General features: G+C 43.1%; 1 protein-coding gene across 5 annotated transcripts in view; it reads left to right on the top strand.

The window, feature by feature from the left end:
- The window catches only part of LOC129562001 (placenta-specific gene 8 protein-like), a 41826-nt gene extending 29184 nt beyond the window's left edge, over window positions 1-12642 (top strand). For all 5 annotated transcript variants that reach the window (XM_088836437.1, XM_088836434.1, XM_088836436.1 and 2 more), the window contains 4 exons: window positions 1429-1557; window positions 4042-4166; window positions 9575-9689; window positions 12431-12642. In XM_088836437.1, the coding sequence (XP_088692563.1) occupies window positions 1458-1557; window positions 4042-4166; window positions 9575-9679 (330 nt within the window). In that variant the 5' untranslated portion in view covers window positions 1429-1457 and the 3' untranslated portion in view covers window positions 9680-9689; window positions 12431-12642. The remainder of the gene's footprint in view (window positions 1-1428; window positions 1558-4041; window positions 4167-9574; window positions 9690-12430) is intronic.
- Window positions 12643-18780: the final 6138 nt, after the last annotated feature.

Genomic DNA, 18780 nt, shown 5'->3' with positions numbered 1-18780 from the left:
TTCCTTAGCAACATAGGGGAGGAAGACTGAAGGGAGTAAAGTAGCGGGAAATGTAGGTAGAGTCTGCCCTCCAACTAATCAAGGGAAGTATTGAAAGTGACCCGGGACCAAACCACAGAGCACGCAGTCTTCCCTGGTGACCCAGTGGCTAAAACACCTCCCTCCCAAGGCAGGGGTCCCAGGTTCAACCCCTGGTCAGGGAACTAGATCCCACATGCTGCAGCTAAAAATTCTGTGTGCTGCAACAAAGATCAAAGATCCCGTGCGCCTCAACTAAACCCAGCACAGCCAAAGAAATAAATAAACAATAAAAAATAAAATTAAAAACTATAGAGCACAGCATAGTTAGATTCAATACAAGAAAAGAGAAAGTTTTAGCATTAGTCATTAATGAAATCAAAGACATTTTTTCTCGAGAGTTCTTACTGGGTAACAGCTCACAAGACTTAACTTGATCACTGGATGAAATATGAAAAGTATAGGGGGGACACCCTTTCCGAGTGGTTTTGCAACCACTGGGTTTTTCTGTGGGACTTAAAGCCTCTTTTTTCCGAGAAACTTTCACAAAGAGAAATTCATCTTTTTCCAAGTAAACTTTAGCTGTCAGGATACCACTAGTAATTAGTTTGCTAATGCTGACATTAGCCAGAAACATCTGCTTTCATAACACCAATTTTATGGAGAAGTAAACAACTTTATCGGAGAAGGCAATGGCACCCCACTCTAGTACTCTTGCCTGGAAAATCCCATGGACGGAGGAGCCTGGTAGGCTGCAATCCTTGGGGTAGCTGAGTCGGATACGACTAAGCCACTTCACTTTCACTTTTCACTTTCATGCATTGGAGAAGGAAATGGCAACCCATTCCAGTATTCTTGCCTGGAGAATCCCAGGGACAGGGGAGCCTGGTGGGCTGCCGTCTGTGGGGTTGCACAGAGTCGGACACGACTGAAGCAACTTAGCAGCAGTAGCAGCAGCAGCAGCAAACAACTTTATCTCACAGAGTTCTCCTACAGAGCAACTGAGAGAATGCCTGTGAACTTGCTTTGTAAAAACTGATTATAATGACCATTAAATAAAAATACTTCAAATGCAAAACAGTTGTCTTGAAAACAGCACACACACAAAAAATCATCTTGCTGATGATAAAAGAGGAATTGGTGGATGGGGAAAACACACACACACACGCATACACAACCAGACAACCTGAGAAGGGAATCCTCATCCCTTCTCCTTTATGTTGCTTTTCTATTTTTTATAATTTTAATTCTCAAATATCAGCAATAGTCCGGAAAGGTTATGCTAAGTTAGTTGAATGTGACTGACTCCAACCAAAGGAGGTGCAGTGAAATGGTTTCTGAATTGATATCTATGTTATATCCAACCAATACAGTTAGGTGTTAAATAATTTTTTGGTTTTGTTTTCACAGGCAGTACCCTTTTGAACTCGGTCTTAAAAATGAACCCAGTTGTTTCGCAGCCAGGTTATGGCTCGGTGGTCTCGGCATCTAGTGACTGGCAAACCAGCACCTTTGACTGCTTTGATGACATAGGGATCTGTGAGTAAACATAGCTGTTGCTTTCTCCTGGGCTACAATCATGCAGTCACTGCCATAACAAAAACCGCTTGCTTATCCTCTCACTGAGATCCGTGGGTTATTCCAGAGATCAGAGCTCACAAGGTGAAACGCCTGTGCAGCCTTTACTACTGGATGTGTTTTGTTTGTCCTGTCCATAATGACCCCTCTTGCTGTATTAACTTTAAAACAGAAGAAACCACATAAAAGTCAGATTCCACGGACTTCCTTGGCAGTCTAGTGGTTAGGACTCCTCGCTTCCAGTACAGGGGGCCCGGGCAGAGAACTAAGATCCCATATGCCACAGGACGTGGTGCCCTCCCCTCTCAGATCAGATTCCACATAAAAATGTAGCTTTCTAATCTAGATTTCCAGCTTCTCTTGAAAATTTGGAAAATCTGGAACGAGGAGTCCTAATTCTCAACTGGCAGAAGTCAGATGCTTTCAGCTGACTTTTTGTTGTTGTTGTTCAGTTGCAAAGTCATGTCCAACTCTTTGGTACTCCATGGACTGCAGCACACCAAGCTTCCCTGTCCTTCACTGTCTCCTGGAGTTTGCTCAAATTCGTGTCCATTGAGTCCGTGATGCGATGCAACCATCTCAGTCTCTGCCACCCCCTTCTCCTTTTGCTTTCAACCTTTCCTAGCCTCAGGGTCTTTTCCAATGAGTCAGCTTTTCGCATCAGGTGGCCAAAGTTCTGGAGCTTTAGCTTCAGCATTAGTCCTTCCAATGAATATTCAGGACTGATTTCCTTTAGGATTGAATGGTTTGATCTTGCAGTCCAGAGGACTCTAAGAGTCTTCTAACCCCCTTAGTTAACCCTATTCAGAGGGACCTTCAGTCTACAGTTTGCCATATTCATGTCCATCATCCACTATTGGCTAGTTTGTGTTTTTTTCAACCTGTTTTATTCATTCATTTTACCTGCCTGCCTTGAATTTATTATCCTTATCCAGATCGATCATCTGGCTTTATATTTCCCACCTCATTAGCATCCCTGTGTTCTTGATGTGTTTCTCCAGTCTTCCCTTTACCTCCTCCTTTCCCTACAGGGCTGAGTCTGTGTTTCCAGTTTTCAACATTCTTGTGACTCTTGTGGTCAGTCCATTTCAGGAAGCTTTCAGGTTTTTAGCTTTCCTAACCTTAAATTCTTTCACAGTACCAAACACACTTTGGTATAAGACAATTTCAGAGTCTATTGCTCAAAGGGATGTAGACATTCTCTGTGTGGCTAGTCTTTCCACTGTCTTGAGAAAGAGCCTCTTTTGTGTGTGTGTATATGATGGAAGTTCCAAGTTCTGTGGAGACAGCCTTTTGCTGAATACCATCAATCAAAAAATAAGAGTTTTCTTATCTCATCTAGGGTACAGCCATGACAAAACTCCACCCTAGAGTTTTTCAAAATAAGCTTGAACTCAGCACGTTTGAGAACAGTTTCCTGTTTGTCACTATTTTCTTAGGTCCTTTTTTGTCTCACACAGACTCTTGAAAGTGAAATTTCAGTATGTTTTTTAAGATTTTTTGTCAATATCCCTTAACTTTTACTTGCTTCGATCCTCATAACAATAATAAAACTTTTCTCTTTGCCAGAATGACCATCTAGAATCTGTTTTCTATTGCTTTTCTCATTTTTCCAATTATTTCTTTACTCAGTGCTTTCTGATCCTAAGCACCCTCCCACAGTTTTCAGAGGGTTTCTCAGACATTCAGACGCCACAAACTTCCTATGCCAGTATGCTCCAAATGTAAACAAAGATAAGGAAGAAAGATAATTTGGACATGCTCAGATCAACAGGCAGGAACTTTTTTCGGGGGGTGACTATTTTGAGGATTTAATGAATGAAGGTTGTCGGGGGAGAAGTTAGCAATTTTTTTAAGCAATTTTTTTTCTAAACTTTTAATTTTGTATTGGGGTATGGTCGATTAACAAACAATGTTGTGATAGTTTTCAGGTGAACAGCGAAGGGACTCAGCCATATGTATACATGTATTTATTCTTCCCCAAATTCCCCTACCATCCTGGCAAGGCAGGCGTTTTTGCAGTTAAATCTGACCTGGCATATGACAAGCAAATTTCCCCAGTGTGTGTAGGGTCTAGAAGCAAGACATAAGGAGCCAGGTGACCCCATTGTTTTCACCAAGTGTCCATTAAGACCATTTCCTGAGTATGTATTTTCTTGAAAGCGGTGTGCTCAGTTGCGTTCAACTTTGCAACTCCATGGACTGTAGCTCGCCAGGCTCCTCCATCCATGGGATTCTCCAGGCAAGAATACTGGAGAGGGTTGCCTTGCCCTCCTCCAGGGCATCTTCCCAACCCAGAGATCGAACCCGTGTCTCTTATGTCTCCTGCATTGGCACGCGGTTTCTTTACCACTGAGCCACCCGGGAAGCCCTTGGAGGAGGTGTGATTAGGTCACCGCCTTCACAACCTTGACTGATTCCTCTGTGATTTCACCCTGCACTCAGGTCTCTGTGGGGCTTTCTTTCCCCTGTGCCTTTCGTGTCAGATTGCCTCTGACATGAACGAATTCTGCCTGTGCGGAGCAAGTGTTGCCATGAGGACTATGTACCGGACCCGATACGGCATCCCGGTGAGTTGCCCACGTCCACCGTGACATCGTCACCCAGACAGCCCAACGGCCTTCCTTCAGTCTGACCGCATCTCCACGTTTGCCCTCCTCACCTTCATGACTTGACCCTAGTCTTTTCTCCACTGCCATCCTAAACATTTTTCCTTTACATTTTAAACTTTTTATTTTGTATTGCAGTATAGGTGATAAACAATATTGTGACAATTTCAGGTGTACAGCGAATGGACTCAGTCATACATATAAACGTATCCATTCTCCCCCAAACCCTGCACCCATCCAGGCTGCCACATAACATTGAACAGAGTTCCACGTGCTGTACAGTAGGTCCTTGCTGGTTACCCATTTTGGATCTAGCAGTGTGTACATGACTTTCTCGAACTCCCTAACTATCCCTTACCCCCGCATCTTAAACTTTTTAAATGATTTACAGAGACTATCTATCCCTTGAGATATATTCACAATAAAACTTTTTATTGATCCAATAGATGTGTCTCTGAAAAAGCTGCTGGAGATGAGCAGGTGAGGGATGAATTTCAGCACAGAGTCTCTCCTGGCTTTACTCAGAGTCAGTGGACTCTGCAGGGTGGGTGGCTGTTGCTTAGAAAGCCTTATGTGAAAAATGGGTGTATATAGATCCCCCCAGAGCTGGCACATTTTTGAGTCAGTTACCCACTGATAACTCGTAAAACAGTGTTCATTCACTCAAAAAGATATTATTGAGCACCTAGAACCTTATTAAGTCATAAGCTAGTGTTCACTCATTCAAAGGGGATGAGTCATGATAAGACTTTGGTTATACACTTTTGGCATTAACTCTACAAAAGTGATACTATGTTCTCCTTGCATCACATGACATCAAGTTATCTTATTGTGTGTAATGTTCACTTTGATTCGTTAGATAAGATAGTGTCTGTCAAGATTCTCCACCACAAAGTTGCTATTTTCCCCTTTATAATGGACAAGGATCTTGTAGAGAGATGTAAATCAAACTTTCACCCACTAGTTCTAACATCTGTGATAGATTCTTGCCTCCATCAATTATTACTGTGATGGTTGTCAATGGGAGAGCTTAGACACTAATGGAAGAAAACAGTTACAATATAAGTAAGAATGCTGCTGCTGCTAAGTCGCTTCAGTTGTGTCCGACTCTGTGTGACCCCATAGACGGCAGCCCACCAGGCTCCCCCGTCCCTGGGATTCTCCAGGCAAGAACACTGGAGTGGGTTGCCATTTCCTTCTCCAATGCGTGAAAGTGAAAAGTGAAGGTGAAGTCGCTCAGTCGCGTCTGACTCTTCGCGACCCCATGGACTGCAGCCTACCAGGCTCCCCCGCCCATGGGATTTTCCAGGCAAGAGTACTGGAGTGGGTTGCCATTGCCTTCTCCGATAACTAAGAATAAGAATATAATGTATAGGTTGGTGATACCTACAACAGAGGAAAATGAAGCAAGGAAGAGGAACTTAGTGTTGAAACGTTCTAATTTTAAATCACGTTATCAGGAAAGACTCAGTAAGAAGGTAAAGACCTAGTCTACGCCTGTACCACCCTAAATATGCTCAGTCTCTTCTGACCTCGGTAGCTAAGCAGTGTCGGGCCTGGTTAGTGCTTGGATGGGGGATAAAGTAAAGACCTAAAAGGAGGAGAGGATGACTCATCTGGGAAAGGTCCAGGCCGAGGAATGAGCTAGAGCCAAGGTCCTGAAGTAGAGCTTACCTGGAATGTCCAAGACATAGCAAGCAGCCAGAGAGGTGGAAAGACTGGAGGCGGGGTGGGAGATGAGAGTGGTAATAGAAGAAGATATCAGCGTAAGACCTTGCAGACCATTTTAAGAAATCTAGCTTTCATTTCAAGTGAGCTGGAAAGCGATTAAAATGCCTTTAAACACAGAAGTGACCTGAAAACTTAGCCTGTCACTCATTGTAACCAGTAACAATTAATCTCCCTAAGCCTTGACTCTCTGATGAAATGGTAACAATGAAACCTCCCCTAAGGTGGTGCAGTAAGAGTCACAGGAAATAAGTAGGGAAAGGACTTAACACAGGGTCTGGCAAGTACTAAGTGCGCAGTGAGTAACCATTACCATTTTTGTTCTTAGCTCAGCTGTCTTCGGGCAGCCTGCCTTCCTCCCGCGGGCTTGCTTAGCTGCCTGCCTCTCTCAGCACCCCCTGTGCTCTCATTTACACCCCTCAAAAGGCAGCAGAACTGAACACAAGGGTTCTTAACTTCGTGACTGTTCCGTAAACTTCCCGAAACCATACGCTAAGCGCCGGGTATATGTACTTGTGTACATAGTTGTGTACATGGATGTGTGTAGTTGTGTATATGGGAGTGAGATTCTCAAAGTGGTCCCGAAGAGGGTAGAGGAAGGAGAGCTTAGCTGAATTCTGGAGATAAGTTTCTGGAAACAGCTCAGCAAATAGCTCACTTTGGGGCTCTCTGACAAGTCATTTGTTACCATCAATTTTCTCATCTTTCATCAGAAAGTTGTGCAAGATGATTTCTAAGGTCTTCCTAGGGTCTAGGATTCTATAAGTTTTCTTGGTGTCCATTATATAAGTGTATTTATAGACAATGTATCTCTAATCTTCTTTCTTAGAACAGACCTCTAAAATGGCTAATAAATCCTAGGACTGATTTGTATAGTTCAGGTTCTCTGCTTTGTTTCCCCTTTACATCTATGCAAACATTTATAAGGCTGCCCCAATACAGCCTCTCTGACCTCCCCCTCCCTTCATGGACACAGACAGGCAAGAGAGCATCCTCTTGGCCAGGGCCACAGCCTCCACAGCGGAGGAGAAAGAGAAGAAACAGCCACAGATTGAACTCCTATGTGCTGGAATACTGCGTGGACATATATTTGCTCACATACCACTTACAAACGCTTTGTGGTGCAGGCAGTGATATCTCCACTTCGTGGACCTGAAAAGCAGGCATGAGAAAGCCTTAAGGTCATAGAACCTGGAAATGCTGAAATTTGGGCTCAAGTTTTTTGGTTTTTTTTTTAATTATTACTTTGTTTTTTTAAATTGAAATGTAAACAAAATTTACAATGTTGTGTTCATTTCTGTACAGCAACGTGAATCAGTTCTATGTATATATATAAAAATCCCTCCCTCTTGGACCTCCCACCCACCATGCTTCATCTCACGCCTCTAGGTCATCACAGAGCACTGAGCTGAGCTCCCGGTGCTGTCCAGCAGGCTCCCACTAGCTATTTGATACAGGGCAATGTATATACGTCTATGCCGCTCTCTCCATCCACCCCACCCCATGGGCTCATGTTTATTCTGACTTACAGTCAGGCCTGGTTCTTCCCACTTGACCATCTTGTCTCCCCAAGGCCCTGTGTACTGAGTCATGTACCACAACTCATTCATTTGCTCAGTGATTCTGTAACCAGTGCTCATGACCAGATTTCTCTTTTTTTTTAACAGCTTCCAAACAAGTGAAGCACCAGTCCCCTTTTCCAAACAGAGTGATGAATGCAAAAATCTTTGTTTCTGGAACCATTTCCCAAGAAGCTGTTCTGGGCAAGGCATTTATGTCCCTTGCTAACTTCAGCATGGTATAAAGCTGTAGTTCACGTCCTCTCATTTGAAAGAGGGATTTTTTTCTTCTCACTATTCTCTATATCTGTATAATGAAACAGACTTAGAATTAGGCTGTGTTTTCTAAAGGTTTCCCTAGGTTTCTCAGCAAATAATAGTGGGACTTTTTTCTCCTACAAATTCCCTGAGATAAAGACAGGTATAGGCATGCTGGAACAGAAAACTAGTTACATCCTTGTCGAATATTTTCTTTTTTGTATTAATAACATATTATGTATATTCAGTAAATGTTGGTTTAATGAAGGCTTAAAAGAGGAATAAAAATAAATAATGAACTGAAGCATGAAAAAAAAAAACAAGCACTTTGAGGAAGGGTTAAAGGATTTGGATGATTTTTCAGGGAAAAAGAAATGGCCAAGGGACCAAAGTGTCTTCAAACTGAGTGTCCGTCCCTCTATCTCATGAGGGTCACTAGATTTCTAACATGGTTATCTCGTTGTCCAATCTTTGTCCCACACACTTTCTCTGTTAGACGAAAATCAAAATCACTACAGCAAGGGAAAAAATTTATGAAAAGTAAATCACTTTTCTCACCACTTAGGAACTCCCAAACTTTATTGGCTAACTCTACTCTTTTTCTCTTTCCTGCTCTCTCTCTCTCTGGGTCTCTCTCTTCACACCGGAAATTGGGAACTGTACTAAATCCAACATTTTAAAAAATAAGTGCTCTCCAAAAATGGAATGCAAAATATTTCAGTCAGTCAAGACACACAATCACATAACCTGCTCATCAGATTAGACCCCTCGGATCACCCAGTGCTGACTAGACAGAGCAGGAGTCCCTTCTAGGGCATCTACCTGTAGGTCATCGAAGACCCAACTGGACCTCCCATGGAGAGGGCTTTCAAAACTCTGCAAAGCAGCTCATTCTACAGTTTTTCTAAACCCTCTTCATTCTCTTAATTTCTCCTTTTGCCCATAAGGTTTATATCCTCTCTCACTACGGACTGCCTCCCTTGCAGAACATGAGGATGTCAATGAAAAAGATTAGAGGGGTACAGGGTAAGGTGTGATCTAGCACTATACTCACAATTAATTGGAAAAATTGGTGCATTACACAACTGGCTTTAAAGGGAACCATTCCACATCAGTAAAAATAATAAGTAAATCAAAATGTTTTTAAAAAGAAAAAAAAAAGAGAGAGAACTCTTCCAGAACCGATGATAGAGAACTGTGGCTATGATTGTAAGCTGCAGATCATTTGAAACGGTATGTTATTATGAAAAGGGTACTGGCTTGAGAGGAGAAACACCAGTCACTGCCACCAGTTTATGTGATTTAGTTAGCAAGTCAGTTAACTTCACTTGGTCATCAAAAAAATTAGGGGTGGGCTTCCCTGATGGCTCAGTGGTGAAGAATCCACATGCCAGTGCAGGAGACACGGGTTCTGTCCCTGATCTGGGAAGATCCCACATGCCATGGAGCAACTAAGCCCGTGCGTCACAGCTATTGAGCCTGTGCTCTAGAGCCCAGGAGCCGAAACTGCTGAAGCGCACACACCTAGAGCCCATGCTCTGCAACAAGAGAAGCCGCTGAAACGAGAAGCCTGCATGCCGCAACTAAAGAGTAGCCTCCGCTCACCTCAACTAAAGAAAAGCCCGCGCGGTGACGAAGACCCAGCACAGCCAAAAATAAATGAATGAATAAATGATTTTTTTACTAAAAGAAAAATAGAGATAACATGATAAACAAGTGACATAAAATGTATGTTTTAAAGAGGTTTGAAAAGTGAAACAAGTGCAGGGAATTGTGTGACTATTCAGAGGCTACCTGTTGATCCATTTGCTTCTTTTTTAACAGGGATCCATTTGTAAAGATTTCCTGTGTATGGCATTTTTACCGCACTGTGCCCTTTGTCAACTCAAGCGAGATATTGAAAAGAGAAAAGCAATGAATGCTTTATAAAAGATGCTTGGTAAGTTGGCGGGACTTCTTTGATTTGTGAGTAGCAAAAGAAATTCTCAAAGGTATCTTTGATTTCTTTGGTTCTCTGTCTCACAGATCCATGAGATGGCCCTTGACAAAGGCAGGGCAAATGACTTTCAATGGCCAGCCTGCACCAATCAGTTGGGACTCAGCTTCCCAGAGAGCTTGGGTAGAGAGGGCTCGCCCTGACTGAATGGGAAAGAATTCTGGGATTTGTTAGGATGTTGGCCACAGGTGGAGTGGCCGTATGATGTACCAGATAAACATGCCACATGTCCTCCATGTGTATCTTCACAGCATCATGATTGATGGTACCAGAGATATGTATACAACAGCACATTCATTTCCCAAAGCCTGCATCTCAGGTCCACTGCTGTCAACAGTAGCCCACTGAAACGTCACACTAGCCGTGACTATGGAGTGTATCTAGTGATATGTTCTTGTCAACACCACAATATTAAAAGAGTAATTCATTCTCCAAAGTGGTAGAAAGCTACCTTAGTCTCTGTGAATGAAGTGTGGACAATTCAACCGGTTATCTAAAATGCCCAAAGCTCCCGTTTAGGAAGAAGAGTATTGCCTTTTTGGTGGTGGTATTGTCAAAGCTGGGCAACTGCTCATATGCCTGGTTTCCTAAGCTCTTCGTCACATTTTTAATCTTCTTAGTTCTTCCTATTTTTCTTAGGCAAGAGGACAATGGCTTACTCAGTCCTGTCTTTCCATCTCTTACTGCCAATCCCATGGAATTTATCATCCAAGTTTTATTTTCACCTGGAAAAGGCTATTCTCTAAAAGTCCTATCTCCCGAGAGGTCTTTGAGAGCGTTTAATCAGGATACTGCATTCATCTGTGTGAACGGTTGGCATGGGGACAATCTGTCTCTCTCTCAGCTCTTTTGCCACATGCAGCACAAAATCATGTCCTCTTCATGAACGTTTTAGCTCATTTCTTTCAGTGCCATTCTAGTATCTTAGTATTTGTCTTCTGACTGCTTTCCTCAATGACTGATGCGCTTAACCCATTTACAAGCAGAGTCAGGATGGTGAGTTTTCTTATTCTTTTTCTTCCTTGTGCCCCTGCCTCCTGAGACTCAACTGTTGTTTCTCTTCCCAAGCAGTGATGTTTCTTTAAAGCCATCCGTTACCAACGCGATTCAGAATTTTGCCAAAGTAACCCTAGTCCCCTACATCAGTTCAGTTCAGTCACTCAGTCGTGTCTGACTCTGCGACCCCATGGACTGCAGCACGCCAAGCTTCCCTGTCCATCACCAACTCCCGGAGCCTACTCAAACCCATGTCCATCAAGTCGGTGATGCCATCCAACCCTGTCATCCTCTGTCGTCCCCGTCTCCTCCTGCTTGGAATCTTGCCGAGCATCAGGGTCTTTTCTAGTGAGTCAGGTCTTCACAGCAGGTGGCCAAATTATTAGAGCTTCAGCTTCAGCATCAGTCCTTCCAATGAATATCTTTGTAGTCTCCTACACATCAGTTCAGTTCAGTTCAGTCGCTCAGTCGTGTCAGACTCTTTGTGACCCCATGAATCACAGCACACCAGGCCTCCCTGTCCATCACCAACTCCCGGAGTACACTCAAACTCATGTCCATCGAGTCGGTGATGCCATCCAGCCATCTCATTCTCTGTCGTCCCGGTCTCCTCCCACCCCCAATCCCTCCCAGCATCAGAGTCTTTTCCAGTGAGTCAACTCGTCGCATGAGGCCAAAGTATTGCAGTTTCAGCTTTAGCATCAGTCCTTCCAATGAACACCCAGGATTGATCTCCTTTAGAATGGACTGGTTGGATCTCCTTGCAGTCCAAGGGACTCTCAAGAGTCTTCTCCGGCACCACAGTTCAAAAGCATCAATTCTTTGGCGCTCAGCTTTCTTCACAGTCCAACTCTCACATCCATACATGACCACGGGAAAAACCATAGCCTTGACTAGACGGACCTTTGTTGGCAAAGTAATGTCTCTGCTTTTTAATATGATATCTAGGTTGGTCATAACTTTCCTTCCAAGGAGTAAGCGTCTTTTAATTTCCTGGCTGCACTCAGCATTAATTTACTGGTCCAATCTTCCAATTAATGAAAAAGATTGTTCTGGGATCTCTGCCTTCTAGAGTCTCTTACCTTAGTGTGAATGATGATTCACTGACAGTTGATAAGAGAAATGATCTCTGGCAATCTACAGAGCATTCTGTTGGTTTACCTAACAACATAGAAACGGTACCTGACATAGCAGTCACTTAATAACTGTTGTGGATGAATAAATAGATCTCACTTTCAAGCAAGGAAGCATAGCAAGCTCTAACCTAGGAGACTCATTGAATCTTAGCTAGTGGTTGTGGTTCATTCAAATACTGGGTTGACCAAAATGTTCATAAAATCTTATGGAAAAACCTGAATGAACTTCTTGACCAACTGAGTAAATTGTACTGAATCAGGGGTCATGATTTGAAATAGATTTGAAATATGTAGCAATTTGGGGGCTTCCCTGAAGGTCCAGTGGTTAAGACTCTGCACTTTCATTTCAGAGGGCATGGGTTCAATCCCTGGTCGGGGAACCAAGAGTCCACATGCCGTGTGGCCAAATAAATAAATTTTTAAAAATAAATAAATATGTAGCAATTTGTCAGTAAGATAGCAGTGGAATGAAAGTTTTGATACTTGGAACAAGGATAATGTAAAGGTGGAATTCTTTCACTGATTTGGTCTTTCTTTTTCTGATTTCTACAGGTCAAATTCACATGGTAGTGAAAGAAAATGCTGCAATGAAATACTGCATCGATTCAGTGCTATCTCACCTTAAATCTTTGAAACTAATTCAGCTAATCATATGGCTTCAAATGGCTTCAAAACATTTTTAATTTTTGATTTGCTTTGAAAGAAATGTATTTCCAGTGCTCTTCTCTAAGATGACTGCTATTAAAAATTAATTTCCTCAACAATTCTTGTGTCTTTAAATACTTCATCATGGAATTAACATTCCCATATGCTTCTGTTTTTGTTGTTGTTTGTATGAGGTGACATGACTTTGATCCTTGGATTGGGAAGGTCCCCTGGAGGAGGGCACAGCAACCCACTCCTATACTTTTACAGAGGAGCCTGGCAGGCTACAGTCCATAGAGTTGCAAAGAATCAGACACAACTGAAGTGACTTAGCATGCACACAGGTGACTCAATGGTAAAGAATCCATCTGCCAATTTAGGAGATACAAGAGACACAGGTTTGATCCCTGGAATGGGAAGATTCTCTGGAGGAGGAAATGGCAACCCACTCCAGTATTCTTGCTGTGATAATCCCATGGACAGTGTAGCCTGGTGGGCTACAGTCCATGGGTCTCAGAGTCAGACACGACTGAGCAACTGAGCCTGTCATAGCTGATTAACAATGTTGTGATGGTACCAGGTGAACAGCAAAAGGACTTAGCCACACGTGTTCATGTAACTATTCTCCCCCAGAGTGCCCTCTCATCCAGGCTGCCACATGGTATACAACAGGTTTCTTTTAAAAAATGAGCCAAGTTTGTCAAAATGTCTAAGTTGAATGATGAGTATGTAGAGATGCTTCATTCTACTTTTCCACCTTTACATAAGTTTGAAAATATCCAGTATAAAAAGTGTTTTAAATGTTGTCAAAAGGTTTTTGTTATTTTGGATTTTCCTTGCACCCAGAGACTAGGTGTTGCCCTGCAAGGCTTCACACCCAAGGAAAGTGTGGTTTCCTCCCCTAGGGAGTTTCATCGGCCTTTGGCAGGTCTTCACAGTAAATCATTTCCAGGAATTAATTGCCTAGCAATGCAGAGTTTCCTGTAGATTTTATACACACAGGGAGGATTTCTGCCATAAACCACACAGCAATCCACCTAATTAAGATTCCCACTGCACATCTCCTTCCTCTCCCAAGTCATCTCTGGTAGCAAGGGACTCCACTTTATTTTTCTTTTCTTTTTTTCCCCAGGTTAACTTGGCATTTTATTTCATTTTGTAATTGAGATATAACTGACGTATAACGTTGCGTTAGGAGTGTGTGTGTGTGTGTGTGTGTGTGTGCAGTTAGTTGCTCGGTCATGTCCAGCTCCTTGTGACCCCATGGACTGTGTAGCCCGCCAGGCTCCTCTGTCCATGGGTATACAACATAACAATTTGATACATGGATATATTGCAAAATGGTCACCACAGTCATTTTAGTTCACATCCGTCACTGCATAGTTACAAGATTTTTTTCTTGTGATGAGAACTTTCAAAATCTACTCTCTCAGCAACTTTCAAATAGCAATAAAGAAAAGTGAAATGGCATGCAATAAAGAAAAATGAAATGGCATTTACAAGGTCACCAATATATACAGGACGGCAGTTCTGGGTCCAGAGAGCAGGGTTTTGAGTCCAATTTTGTTGTTCATGACAGTACACTAAAGTCTTTTTTTTTTCCCTTATAACAATTAACCCTAAGACTTCTCTGGTGGTCCAGTGGTTAAGAATCCACCTGCAATGCAGGAAACACATCCCTGGTCAAGAAACTAAGATTCCACAGGCCACAGGGCAACTAAGCTCATGCGCCACAACTACTGAGCCCACGCGACACGGACCCTGTGTTCTGCAACAAGAGAAGTCACGGCAGCAAGAAGCCCACACGTCACAACTAGAGAGTAGCCCCTGCTCGCCATAGCTAGAGAAAACCTGCATGCAAAAACAAAGACCCAGTGCAGCCAAAAATTAATAAATCAGTTTTTAAAAATCGGCCCTAGTGTTCAGGTTTCCAAGGACTGCTATTGCGAGCTTGTAGAATAGCCTGTCTTTTGCCTTCCTAGCAGTCTTCATCTTTCTGCGTTTTGGTTTAACACCTGCATCGATGGTAATTGATAAGCATCATGAAAACAGAGACGGATCATATTTGTCCTGATTTCCTTCTTACTCACCCAGCACACACAAAATATTGTGTCAAGAAGTCACTCGATTAGGTTCAAAGGTATAAAAAGGGGCAAGAATTGTAATCAGATAAGACATTTGTGCAAAATGAAACTATTTGGAGTTTTTTCCTAGTCATTTTCCTTATGAAAATATGGGGTGATGTGCATACTGATTTTATAAATTGTTTCATGGCTTAACCGCAAATTATGAAAGATTTCTCATATTAGTAAATATCAAAAATATGCAGTACAGTACAATGTTACTGACTATAGTCAGCATGTTGTACTTTGTATCCCCATGACTTATTCACTAGAAATTTGTATCTTAGGACCATCCTCATTTGCCCACTTCCCACCTCTGGCAACCACCGATCTGTTCTCTGTATCTATGAATCTGGGTGTTTTGGGGTTTGATTAAGTTTGGTTTTTCAGATTCCACATGTATGTGAGATCATACGATATTTGTCTTTCTCTGTCTGATTTATTTCACTAAGCATAATGCCTTTAAGTGTACATGTTTACACACACACACACACAGATTTTCTTTATCCATTCATCTGTCTTGGTTGTTTCCATGTACTGGGTACTGTAAATAATGCTGTAGTGAACATGGGGGTGAAGCCCACATACCTTTCTGATGCAGAGCAATTTTGTTCCATCTCAGCTTTCTAGTCCCAGAAACCATAGCCCCAGAGATGCAGAATGGGTCTCATTGTGTTCAGTCGCTAAGTTGTGTCCGATTCTTCGTGACCCCATGGACTGCAGCACACCAGGCTTCCCTGTCCTTCACTATCTTCCTGGAGATTTCTCAAACGCATGTCCATTGAGTCAGTGATGCCATCCAACCATCTCATCCTCTGTTGCCCCCTTCTCCTGCCTTCAGTATTTCCCAGCATCAGAGTATTCTCAATGAGCTGACTCTTTGCATCAGGTGGCCAAAGTATTGGAGCTTCAGCATCAGTCCTTCCAATAATACTCAGGGTTAATTGGAATGGGTGTGGAACTCTGCTATTAGGCAAAATAATGTGCTTCCCATGTAGCTTATTTTAAAATTACTTTAAAGTTATGATAAATAAAAATATTTTTTTAAAAAAATCTTTGATGTAGCTGATGACAGTTTTTAGTAGTCTCAGTTTCCCGCTCTTGATATTATGCTGTATCCCATACATTCCCAGTGGCTAAGGCTCCCTCATACCAGGCCAGTTCCTTTGTGTGTTAGTTGCTCAGTCGTGTCTGACTCTTTGTGACCCCCACAGACTGTAACCCACCAGGCTCCTCCGTCCCTGGGATTTCCCAGGGACTAGAATACTAGAGTGGGTAGCCATTGACTTCACCAAGGAATCTTCCCAACTCAGGGATCGAACCCTGGTCTTCTGCATTGCAAGCAGATTGCCATCTGAGTCACCGGGGAAACCTCCTGAAATCAAAACCTCCTTAAATGTTACTTCACGCTAGAAGCAAATTGCTAGAGACGAGAAGGAGCAACTCTTCAGAGGAGGCTGAGGTTGGGGAGAAGACAATTATTAAGAGAAGATTTACAAACTGACAAAGCCAAAGACAGCAGAAGAGAATTCATTTCACTTTTCCAGGGTATGTAATGATGAGCCATACATTCTATCTGCCGTGGCTGCTCTATCAGAGTCAGCTGCTGCTGCTTAGTGGCTTAAACAACAGCCATTTCTTCTACTCAAGAGTCAATAATTTGTGGGACTTCCCTGGTGGTCCAGTGGATAGGAATTCACCTGCCAATGCAGAGGACATGGGTTCAATCCTTGGTCTGGGAGGATCCCACATGCCACAAGCCTGTGCGCCACAACTACTGAGCCTGTGCTCCACAAGAGAAGCCACCACAATGAGACGCAACTAGAGAGGAGACCTCGCTAGCCGCGTCCAGAGAAAGACCATGTGCAGCAACAAAGACGCAACGCAGCCAAAAATAAATTAATTAATTAAAAAAAAAAGAGTTATACTTTGGTGCTTCCCTGGTGGCTCAGATTGTAAAGAATCCACCTGCCAACGCAGGAGACTTGGGTTCAATCCCTGGGTCAGGAAGATCCCCTGGAGAAGGAAATGGCTACTCACTCCGGTATTCTTGCCTAGAGAATTCCGTAGACAGAGGCACCTGGTGGGCTACAGTCCAGAGAGTCGAAAAGAGTCAGACACGACTGAGTGACTTTCCTACTTTGGGTAGGATACTCTGCCTCTGCTTATGCAGTGTGAACTGGGGAAGTTCAACCAGGGCTGGGAAACAGTGCTGCCTCTTGGCTGTGGTTCAGCCGGGCCTGAGCCTAAGGGGCTGGGTTCCTCTCCACATTAGCCACGCCACCGGCTGCTCGGACTATCTCACCATGGGGTTGTTGGGTGTCCAGGGCAAGCATCTTGAGAAAATCATACGGAAGTGAGTGACATTTTTATGATCTAGTTTTAGGAGTCACGCAGCTTCACTTCTGCTGAACTCTCTTTATTGAGGAAGTGGCAAAGGTCTGCCTGGTTTCAAGAGAGAGTGGACACAGATCCTTACTTTCTTTAAAAAAAAAAAAAGAAAGTTTATTGCATCCAGGGAAAACAAGAACAACTTCGCATTTAAAGAACCCCAGACTTTATCTCGGAGGTCCGCAACCGTTTTGGCACCAGGGACTGGTTTTTTGAGAGGCAATAGGGGCTTCCCTGGTGGCTCAGTTGGTAAAGAACCCACCTGCCAATGGAGAAGACATAAAGAGACGCAGGTTCAATCCCTGGGTCAGGAAGATCCCCTGGAGGAGGGAATGGCTACCCACTCCAGTATTCTTGCCTGGAAAATCCCATGGATGGAGGAGCCTGGTGGGGTACAGTCCTTGTGGTGGCAAAGAGTTGGACACAGCTGAGCGACTAACACTAATTTCTCTATGGATGGAGGTTGGGGGAATGGTTTTGGGATGATTCAAGTGCATTAGTGTGCACTTTATTTCTATTATTATTACATCAGTTCCACCTCATATCATGAGGCATTAGATCCTGGAGGTTGGGGACTCGTCTAACTCTTAATGGAGTATGGCAAAGTGCTTGAAGAATGTAAGAATGTAAGCTACCATTGAAGCCATTTTGGAAAATGCCATCTGCCACAGATGCCTTGAAGTGCTCCATGTCATGTGTCTTGGGTCAGAGCTGGCGTCCATCTGTTCTCAATAAAGTTCCTCTCGGAGGGCTGAGGTAAAGTGATGGCATGCTGCCCATCCTGGGTTGTCAGTTATGATGGCATAAATTCCATAGTACCAGCTAAGTCTTCCTGGTGACATTGAAAAGACTTCAGAGCATAAATGTGGTTGAAGCTTATAACAATGGCCAGAGATTCTCATTCAGATCTACGGTAGGATCCAGGAGTCTGAAATTTTTAAAGGACGGCAAGTCTTTTTTTCTTTAATTTTTATTGGAATATAGTTGCTTTACAGTTACTTTCTACTATACACCAAAATGAATCAGCCATATGTGTGTGGATATATATATATCTCCCCAAGCTTTTGGACTTCCTTTCCATTCGGTCACCACAGAGTGTTAAGGACAGTTCCCTGTGCTGTACAATAGGTTCTTATCAGTTATCTGCTTTATACATGGTAAGTGTATATGTCAATCCCAATCTCCCAATTTCTCCCACCCAACCCCTTTCCCCTTGGTGTCCATACACTTGTTTTCTACGTCTGTGTCTCTATTTCTCCGTTGCAAAGAGGCTCATCTGTACCCTTTTTCTGGATTCCAGATATATGTGTTAATAGGCAATATTAACTGACTTACCTCACTCTGTATGACGGTCTCTAGGAAAAAGGACCACAAGTTTTTCTGATGCAGGTTGTCCCCCTGCTGTGAGACCAGTACCCTTCCCAGTCGACAGTCACTGAAGGAGCCCAAATGTGGTAACTCAGGTACAGACCATGCTTACAGCACTGGGGTTGAAGTTCTGAGCTGGGGCACCCTGCTTTACCCTCTGCTGTCTTTCTTAGTCCTCTCCACTTTAGCTTTCTTTTCCATTTCTGCTCTGAGTCCTGTGTCCTGGCAATCTGGTTCTCTCTGTAAGGACAAGACCTCTATTCTATTCTACTCCTATTCTATTCTATCCTATCCTATCCTATCCTGTCTTGGGAACAGAGAATAACACAATATTGCTGTTGTTCAGTGGCTGAGTCGTGTTAGCCACTCTGCAAT

This window comes from Moschus berezovskii, chromosome 5 (genome assembly GCF_049115385.1).
Source record: "Moschus berezovskii isolate FMDL1 chromosome 5, NW_MosBer_1.0, whole genome shotgun sequence".
Taxonomy (NCBI): Eukaryota; Metazoa; Chordata; class Mammalia; order Artiodactyla; family Moschidae; genus Moschus; species Moschus berezovskii.
This window is presented reverse-complemented; position numbering and strand designations above follow the sequence as displayed.